The following is a 9,528-nucleotide window of genomic DNA, read 5'->3' on the forward strand; positions in this document are numbered from 1 at the left end:
TCCCGGTGACATGGGACCTGTCCTGATCCTTGCCAAGGTTTTTTGACAGCAACTGCAGAGAAGCACTTGCTGAGAGACAGGAACAACCGTTGTCATTTCCACCAGCAAATCTTCCTATATCTAATAACTCAGATAGCTTATTGACTTCTTCATTTAACTGGAGTCACCTCCTCTCACTTCCACGCTGCTGTGTTTGCCTTGTGGCTTTTCCAAATCATGTCTACACCAAAAAAAACCCCCACAAGCATAATTTCTTCTAATTCCTCGAATCTCCCCCTCTGAGATGATCTGGGTCTGATCCAGCCCATGACCACTGAATTGAGCAGTGCTTTTCCCCGTCCCCTTGCAGAGCCGCAGCGTGGCAGGCAGGAGCTGGGCTCCATCCTGGCTCTGTGACTGGGCACGTCTGGGACCAGGGTCCCCCCTGCATCCTGGGAGCATTCAGGTGAAGTGGGGCAGGCATGGGCCGCTCTGCTCCTCAATTGCTTTTACACACTATTTCTGCACGAGTTTTGTTCCAAAACATGAATTTGAATTAAAATCCAAAGGCCCTGGCAATCCCCAAAAGGACTTTTTTTTTCTGAAGTCAGAATATTTTCATGTCACATGGGTCCTTGTGGGTTTTTAGCTGACCTGTCCCTACTATTTTATGTTTTGGGGCAGAAAGGTCTCACCGACTGCTCCTGAAGGGATCCCAAAACCTTGCAGTACCTTGCTTCTCTACAGAACCCTGCTCTCCAAAAGCCCTTGTAAGAGAATCAGTAGAAAGAAGGACAAAGTACCAAGGGTTTGGGGTTCATATGAAGTGGTTTGGGCTCACATTAGGTCCCAGCCCCTCAAAGCGCAGAATTGGCTGTACCAAAGCCCATTGATGCTCTTCCCTCCTGCGCTGTCTTTGGGCAGAGCAGTGTTCAGCTACTAAAAGTTTAGTCCACAACTTCTACCTTTCCCTTTTTTTTTTCTCACACTTGACAAGACATACTATATGGACACTACATTGCGGGTCTTTTGATTTAATTTATTCTGTAGATGATGAAGTGGAACTTCAAGCAAAGTTTCATCAAGCAGCTAAAGAAGACAAATAAATAATTTCATCCGCCCTGGAAGTTTTTCTCATTAAACTGCTTGTCTGGTGACCTGGACTCACACACTCCTAATGCCAAGGGTGATTTGTTTGTTTTCTCTATTAATAATACTTTTTAAATTGCATTAGGGACACATGTCTTTCAGAAAAGCTGCTGTGGCAGTAAGTGTCGCACTGAAACATTACTGGTGTCCAGGCAGGCAGCCATGGGCTCTGCCTGAGCTCACCTGTGGAAGAGGGAATTTTCCATGGGATTTAAACTTTGCAGCTCAAATTAATCCCCATGGCTATTTCTTTTCGTGTTGTTCGAGTGATTCCTTTGTATTGTTTGGCTGCCGTGGAAAAAAACGGTGTTAGTCACCAAGAGGCTGTTCACCCCTCTGCCAAAATCCTTATCACCCCATCACCTCCCTGAGCAAAGTTCCCCACTTTGCAGGCACCCAAGCCAAGAATTTGGAGCAATCTGTGTGAAGAGCAGGGACGGGACGGGACGGGATGGGACGGGGTAAACAAGGGAGTCAAGGTAACCTCCCGGCCCCAGCCCTAATGGGGCTCAGCCTCGGGGCTCCTGGCACCACCGGGGGGCTGCCCATCCAGCCACCACGACCCTCTGCCCCCAAAACCCCTTTTGCTGAGTGTATTTGCAGTACTGGCAGGGGCAGGACCCCCCTCCAGCCCCCAGCAGAATGGGGCAGGGGGGAAAAATCAAAATATAGAAACAGAGCAGTCCCAGGGCTGCGGGAGGTTCATTGCCCATCACTTTTTGATGATTTGAGAGAGATCTGGTGCATATGTGTAAGGAATCGCACTGCAGCCACAGGAGAGCAGCCCCCAGAGCCTAGCTGGGATGAGCCTGGCCAGTGGCACCGAGCATCCCTGGCCCAACACCTGCAAACCACCCCGTTATGTGGCCAAAAAAGGGTGCAAATGCAGAGGTCCTGGCTTTTTCTATCCTCAGCTCTGCCCAAATGCAATCCTGGCTCCCAGCCGTTTAATCTGCAGCTGGATGCCAGGGGATGCTGCCTTGCTCTGCTCTGGGTGAGTGTTAAAATTCAGGCTCCTCTCAGTGAATACCATTTAATGCCCTCTGCTGAGGGACTGCAGGGACTAGCATGAGATCCAAACCTTCTCCTGCTTTTCTCCAGCCCTCTCCTCCAGGAGAAAGCACACCCTTTCCTTGGAACTGCCTTGGCCAAGGGCTGCCAGCGCTCTTGACCAGAGGTTTGGTGGCTGAGCCAGTGCCAGATGTGCTCAGGTACAGCCAGATGTGCTCAGAGCAAGATGCTCAAAAGCATCAGAGGAGCCCTGAGGAGGTTGGAGAAGCCTGGGGAAGAGTTAATAATAGAATCATAGAATCACAGAATTTTTTGGGTTGGAAAAGACCTTTAAGGTCACCAAGCCCAATCATTACCCTAACCCTGCCATCCCACCACTAAACCCTGGCCCTAAGCACCTTGTCTGCCCGGCTTTTAAATACCCCCAGGGATGGGGACTGGGCATGTCTGGGACTCGACCCCTTCCCTGGGCAGCCCCTTCCAGTGCCTGACAACCCTTGCGGGGAAGGAATTTTTTCCCCGCCCTGGCACAACTTGAGGCCATTTCCCCTCATCCCACTGCCCATTCCCTGGGAGCAGAGACCGATTCCCCCAGGACCCCCCTCCTGTCAGGCAGTTGTAGGGAGCAATAAGGGCTCCCCTCAGCCTCCTCTTCTCCACGCTGAACACCCCCAGCTCCCCCAGACACTCCCCAGCAGCCTTGGGCTCCAGACCCCTCACCAGCTTCATTGCCCTTCTCTGGACACGCCACCTGGGCACCCTGCTGGCTCATATTCAGCTGCCTGTTGACCAACACCTCCAGGTCCCTCTCTGCTGAGCAGCTTTCCAGCCACTCTTGCCCATGCCTGTAGCGTTGTCTGGGGTTGTTGTGACCCCAGTGCAGGACCCGGCCCTTGGCCTTGTTAATCCCATGCCTGCAACAACCACCACAACTTGGGTTGTTGACATTTCTGCAAAACCCAAGTGGAACCCCAAAATATTTCAGAAAAAAAAATGTTGTTTTTCCCAGGACAGACCCATTTTCCATCAGAAAGGAGTTTTATGGAAAATTGTCACCTAACCCAAACCCATCAGGTACTTGACCAGCCGTGCATACCCCACTCCCAGGCTCCTTTGGTTTATGTTTACCAGAACATCCCCTACTGGGTCACTGCACTGGTAAGCAAGGCAGTGACAAGACGAGCAATGACCTGGCAGTTACATGCAAAGTTTTGCTAGGGTGGTGACCTCTTCTGTCCTGTGCCACCAACAGGGAGCACCAAGCAAAAGGTGACTCAGCGAGATGGGGAGGGGAGAGCCGCTATCTCCCTGCGGAGTTTTGCAATGCTTCCAGCACCCCGTGTCAGATCTTTGAGATCTGTGTTACAACACGTCAGGGCCAGGTATGTGCTTGGCTGGGAGAAACCAGCATTTCCGTGTCACTGACCGCCTGGGGAGCAGTGGGGGGACGCCAGGAGATGACCCCGGGGATGTGGGAAGGGCTGTGCCTATATAGAGCGCAAGGAAGGGCAGAGGCAGCAGGTTTCAGTTCCTCTCTGCTCACTGCTGAGTTGTGATTTTCTCCCTAGAGGAGGAATTTCTTGATTTTTTCACTGCTCGGCAGCACAGGGCGAGGATGAATGCTGGATCAGTCGGGGTGCTCCTTATCCTCCTCCTCCTCTCCATCCTTTGGTTCCTTGTCTGGAGAACCAACAGGAAAAGAAGCCGGTTGCCTCCAGGACCAGCCCCGTGGCCCATTCTGGGCAACATATGGCAAAAAGATGTCCTGCCCCTCTACAGGACCTTCGAGAAGGTAAGAGAGGAGCTGGTGGTGCTGGACCCACTCCCAGCCCTGGCAGGGCAGGGGGAGAGAGAGCGGGAATATCCCATGTCAAAATAAAAGGGGAATTGTGCAGGTGACTCTCTTCCCACCTTTCTTTTCTCTTTTTCCCTCCCTCTTGCCTTGCTCTGCCATGCTTGCCTAAATGCCTACTACTGGGAGCATAATCAGTCCCGTTATTGAAGTCTTTCTCCTGCTGGAAGGGACCCGTGGTGCTGACACTAACCCCTCTCTGGGCTGTGGCACTGCCGTCATCCGGAGCTGTCTCCTGGAGATGAACCCCCAAAGCAGCAGCAGGATCAGAGCCCCCCAGGGACAGGGCTGGGGTGGGAGCGGGGTGAAGACATCGGCTTTGAGGAAGGTGCTTCCCCTCCCTGCTTGTGCAGTCGCCAGTGTTGCGGCCTCGAGACCTGCCTTAAAATTAAACTAATGACTGGGGTGTGGGACCGTCATTCACTGCAGCTTTCCTGTCCTCCCCCAGATGAGCAGCACGTACGGCCCCGTCTTCACCGTCTGGCTGGGCCTGAAGCCAGTGGTGGTGCTCTGCGGGTACGAGGCAGTGAAGGATGCTCTGCTGGGCCACTCCGAGGAGTTTGGAGGGAGACCTAAAATTCCCCTTCTGATGGAGCTATCAAAAGACTATGGTAGGCACCTGGATTTCTCCTAGGCACTTTAATGCTCTTTGGCTGAGCAGAAATTCCCCAGCTGCAGCTGGCCATGATGTTGAGTGAAGGACTCAACACCCAAGACCTCAAAACCCCTTTTACCACTCTGCAAGTCCCTCCAACTATCAAGTCTCTTGTCTGAGGGCAATATTAATTCCAGTTAGCCGGTTCCAGCTTTTTTTCTGAGTTTCCATAGGGATCCTCAGCCTTCCAAGGACACTGTGCGCACACCGGGGTCACTCCCTGGCTTATTGCCCTATTGCTCCCCGGCTGGGCTCAGGGCAGGGTCCCCGATGCCGGTGAGGAGTGGCAGGGTGGGCAGGTGAGAGGTCTCCCCTGCCTCCCCCCAGGTTTTGTCTCCAACAACGAGAAGAAGTGGCGGGAGCTGCGGAGGTTCACACTCAGCACCCTGCGGGACTTCGGGATGGGGAAGAGCTCCATGTCGCAGCGCGTGCAGCAGGAGGCCCAGCACCTGGTAGAGATGCTGAAAAAACTTGAAGGTGACCCTGAGTCCTGTCCATCCTGGTCCTCGGGGCAGGTGGAGAACACACAACAACCTCATGGGACATGTGTGGTTTCTGGAACTTTTTGCAACAACTGGTGTGGCTGATCCTTGTAGAGAGAGGGCTTAGACCTAGCCCCATCCCACCCAGAGGGGACAGAAGGGATGTGGTACGGCCATAGCTTAAAGGCCAGGGTGGGAGATCCTGCTCCTGAACTGGTACATGGAGTGGGGGACCACCAATGAACTTTTCATGCCAAAAGAACAGAAATAGGAAACTAAACTGTGTGGCATTGATAATGCACAAACAAGATAATGGTCTGGCAACAGGGCCATCAGCAGTGTGATGTCCTCCTCTCCCACAAAACTGAGCTGCCGCCAGTGCCACCACCTCTTCCTGAATATAAGAGGAGATGGGGGCTCAGTTGTGCGCTGGCCCCTCTGCCTCCAATGTGTGGAGCTGGCGAGGGGCTGGTCACCCCGGGAAGATGCTCTGCAGGCCCCCACATCCCCCAGACACATCAGCAGGAGCCCAAAGCACCTGGAGTTGCCTCTGCCTCCCACAGTCCCAAGCACTGGGGAGAGATTTAGGAGCAGGGAGGTAGATTTAGGAGCCCACAGCTCAGGGGGGCTCTTTGCTTTGGCTCTTAGACCTGGTGGATTCAACCAGGGCTCAGAGCTCAAATGAAGGGGGAGGGAGGGTGTCTTCTGTGTTAAAGCGTATAAATAAGTGTTGACTTTTTGATGCCTTTCTTGCCTCTTCTGTGGCTGCAGGAAACACCTTCGAGCCAATGACGATGTTTAAATATGCAGTTTCCAATGTGATCTGCTCCGTTGTCTTCGGGAGCCGATACAGCTACAACGACACGGCCTTTCTGGAGCTACTGAATGTGATCGGGAATTACACCAGCTTTTTCCTCTCCCCCATCGCCGTGGTAGGCATCCTTGCTGTGCTCAGCGCCCTCACGTCTGATGCTTTGGCCTTGGGTCACTCCTTGGCTTTGGTGGGACAGCATGGCTTTGTGGGAAGGTGCAGGAGGCTCCATCCAGGCACCTGAGCCCTCCTGTGCCTCCTCTATCTGCAGGTCTACAACACCTTCCCCAACATCATGTTCCACCTCCCGGGGCCACACAGGAAAGCCCTGGATGAGTGCGAGAAGCTGAAGGGCTACATCCGAGAAAAAGTTGAGCTTCACAAGCGGACGCTGGATCCCAGCTGCCCCCGGGACTACATCGACTGTTTCCTTATGAAAGCGGAGAAGGTAGAGGTGGTGCAAAGTGGGGTGAGGGCTGCTGTCCAGGCCTGACTGCAGCCTGGAAAATCACCCAGACAATACTGAATCCCCTCCCCACTTGTATCCTTCCAGGAGAAGAGCAGCCCAGAGAACATGTACAGCAACGAAGACTTGGTCATGTCAGTATTCAACCTCTTTGGTGCTGGAACAGTCACCACTAGCAACTCCCTGGTCTTCTTCCTCTTGATCCTGACAAAATACCCCCATATTCAAGGTAAGGGCAGCAAAAGAGCAACGAAGCTGGGGAAGGGTCTGGAGCCCAAGGCTGATGGGGAGCAGCTGAGGGCACTGGGGGTGTTCAGCGTGGAGAAGAGGAGGCTGAGGGGAGCCCTTATCGCTCCCTACAACTGCCTGACAGGAGCCAGGGGGGTGTCGGTCTCTGCTCCCAGGGAACGGGCGATGGGATGAGGGAAATCGGCCTCAAGTTGTGCCAGGGCACGTTTAGGTTGCACATTGGGAAAAATTCCTTACCTGCAAGGGCTGTCAAGCCCTGGAAGGGGCTGCCCAGGGAAGGGGTTGAGTCCCCATCCCTGGGGGTATTTAAAAGCTGGGCAGGTGAGGTGCTTAGGGCCAGGGTTTAGTGGTGGGATGGCAGGGTTAGGGTAATGGTTGGGCTTGATGAGCTTAAAGGGCTTTTCCAACCCAAACAATTCCATGATTCTATGAAAACACGACTGCTCCGTGTTAGAGGCGGTCAAGGTGCAGCAAAGGTGCAGAGAGAGAGTCCCAGCCCTGGAGGGTCCCATTTGGGGAGAGACCAAAATCATCCTGCATGGGTCACCCAAGGGTGAGAGCCATCAGACACAGATACACACAGGCCAGGGGGATCGGTTACTTGATCCCTTCTCCCCATCCCTGCCTGTGCAGATGGCCCCGGTCTGGCCCATGAGAGATGCCTTGAACCTGCCTGCTCCAGGGAAGATGCGGACAGAAATCCTATTTCTGGTCCCTACGAGGGGTTACGCTGGGTTGCTCCCTCTCTGCTAGATCATCCTTTGGCTCTAGGATAGGTGCCCATGGAGGGCAGTGAGAAATCATGGAGTTGGCTCTGTGCAGCAAGCACCACAGCTCCACACCTGCCTTTTTCCCAGCCAAGATCCAAGAGGAGATCGATGCGGTGGTGGGCACCAGCCGTGTTCCCAGCACGGAGGACAAGCTGAGGATGCCGTACACCAATGCGGTGATCCACGAGATGCAGCGCTTCCACAGGACCCGCATCGAGAACTTCCCGCGGATGACGACGCAGGACATCGTGTTCAGGGGCCACACCATCCCCAAGGTAGATACGATGGCCTGGACTTCTGTGTCCCCAAGGGGAGGGGTGGCAGCCGGGGCTTGAATGAGATTTGCCCTTGCCCCTTGACTGTTTGTTCATTCCTGAAGGTCCCGGCTCTTTCCCAATCCTCAGTGGGCGAGGAAAGTGATAGCCTTTTAAGTGGAGGAGTAGAGGGAGGTGAACACTGCTGCCAGTTCTGCCGACACACCATGTCCCTTGCCTGTCCTGGAAAACACCTCTTTCCACCAGGAATATGTGCAGTGTTGCTGGGGCTGGGAGCTGGCACTTGCCCCAGTGCGGGGCCAAGCCAGCCCCCACCTCCTGGGCAGATCTGGGGATGGCGGCCGGTCTGGGTTTGACCGCAAGCATTTTGAACAGCACCCACCTTGAAGGAACACCTCCCTCCTTTGGACTCTGTGCAGCGAGAGGGGTTTTAACACAAATCAATGGGAATAACTCAATAATTTCTGTCTCATGAGCTGCACAGAGACCAGCAGGACCATGGGGACAGCGGAGCCCCATGTTAGTTATCTCTGCCAGGCACAGAGCCATCGCTCCAGGCTGCCTCCCCACGGGCACCTGGGTGGGCATGGGGGTGTGCACCCCACCGCCCCCTGTGTCCCCGAGATGCTCCCTGCTTGCTCATTCAGCTCAGCAGAGCCCGATGCTGTGACACTGATGTCCCTCCTTGCTCCCCTACCCCATCCCTCTCCCACAGGACACAACTGTTATCCCAGTATTTTCTTCCGTGCATATGGACCCAACCCAGTGGGAGAACCCCAAAGAAGTTGACCCACGCCACTTCTTGGATGAGAAGGGCGAGTTCAGGAAGCGCGACGCCTTCATGGCTTTCTCGGCAGGTCAGTGCCCAGCCCTGCACACCGCCCTTGCTGGCACCCTGCCTGCTCCAGGGATGGCCAGCGTGAATATCAGTTGGCACCAAAGTTATACCCTTAATATGACCTTTCTTGCCCTCCTTTTATGCCCTTTTCCCCACAAATTCTGGATGAGGCCATCAGCCCGGTGCTCACCCTCCCCTTTCTGTGCCCCAGGGAAGCGGATGTGCCCAGGAGAGGCCCTGGCCCGCATCGAGCTCTTCCTTTTCCTCACCACACTGCTGCAGAGCTTCACCTTCCAGCTCGCCGTCGAGCACAAGATGGATTTATTCTCCCTATGGCTCGAGATAGAGAGGAGGGCAATACCGGGCAAGTTCTTTGCTATTCCGCGCCCGGTGTCCTCTTAAGCAGAGAGCAGCCGGGAGAAGGAAGGCACTTTCACTTCTGAAATCAGAGTAAACCATGCAACCATGAACGCTACAGCAGCCACCACCAAACAGGAGGGTTGCTTTGAGCCTCTCTTCAGAGAACTGCCAGGCATCTCTGCCACCAGCTCCATGAGCAACCTGCTCCCGACCCTTCCTCTCCACATCCCAGTAATGGGAGGAAGACAGCACTGGTTTTCCTCTCCCCGTATCCGTTGGCTTTGATTGAGCCTCCAGCTCCTTGTGGCAGGGCTGCCCGTAGCTCCCCAGGCTGAGCTGGGTACTCTCTCGTTTTGGTGAGAGATTAAGAGTGCTTCTGCAATAAAAACAAACATTGTAACTGGATGCTGGTGTTTATAAGGACGCTTGCGGTGCCTCCTGACCTAAGGGCTGTGAGGCTTCCCTGCCCTTTGCAGGTGGCAGGTGAGCCAGCCATGACAACCAAGGTGACAAGTTGGGGGTACCTAATCCTTCTGCTTCCCTGCTTTGCCCCCTCTCTGTACCCTCCCACATCCCGCAAAGCCCATGACGCTGCAAATTGCACTTGCTCCCATTCCCGCATCCCACTGCA

The 9,528-nt window shown here is 54.4% G+C and overlaps 1 protein-coding gene across 3 annotated transcripts; it reads left to right on the forward strand.

Annotated features, from left to right (window-relative positions):
* The first annotated feature begins 3,429 nt into the window (after nucleotides 1-3,429).
* On the forward strand, nucleotides 3,430-9,126 carry LOC104125355 (cytochrome P450 2C5-like). 3 transcript variants are annotated; one of them, XM_009637796.2, is made up of 10 exons: nucleotides 3,430-3,521; nucleotides 3,708-3,931; nucleotides 4,440-4,602; nucleotides 4,974-5,123; nucleotides 5,900-6,060; nucleotides 6,211-6,387; nucleotides 6,493-6,634; nucleotides 7,512-7,699; nucleotides 8,415-8,556; nucleotides 8,749-9,126. In XM_009637796.2, exons 2-10 carry the CDS (start codon nucleotides 3,755-3,757, stop codon nucleotides 8,937-8,939), a joined length of 1,491 nt encoding a protein of 496 aa, XP_009636091.1. In that variant the 5' UTR covers nucleotides 3,430-3,521; nucleotides 3,708-3,754; the 3' UTR covers nucleotides 8,940-9,126. The 3 variants fall into 3 exon arrangements, with proteins under 3 accessions (XP_009636091.1, XP_035749200.1, XP_035749201.1); XM_035893307.1 differs by having other exon boundaries at nucleotides 3,441-3,521; nucleotides 3,748-3,931; XM_035893308.1 differs by having other exon boundaries at nucleotides 3,494-3,521; nucleotides 3,743-3,931.
* Nucleotides 9,127-9,528: the final 402 nt, after the last annotated feature.

The sequence above is a fragment of the Egretta garzetta genome, unplaced genomic scaffold (assembly GCF_000687185.1).
Source record: "Egretta garzetta isolate BGI_Z169 unplaced genomic scaffold, ASM68718v1 scaffold34, whole genome shotgun sequence".
NCBI classification, from domain to species: domain Eukaryota; kingdom Metazoa; phylum Chordata; class Aves; order Pelecaniformes; family Ardeidae; genus Egretta; species Egretta garzetta.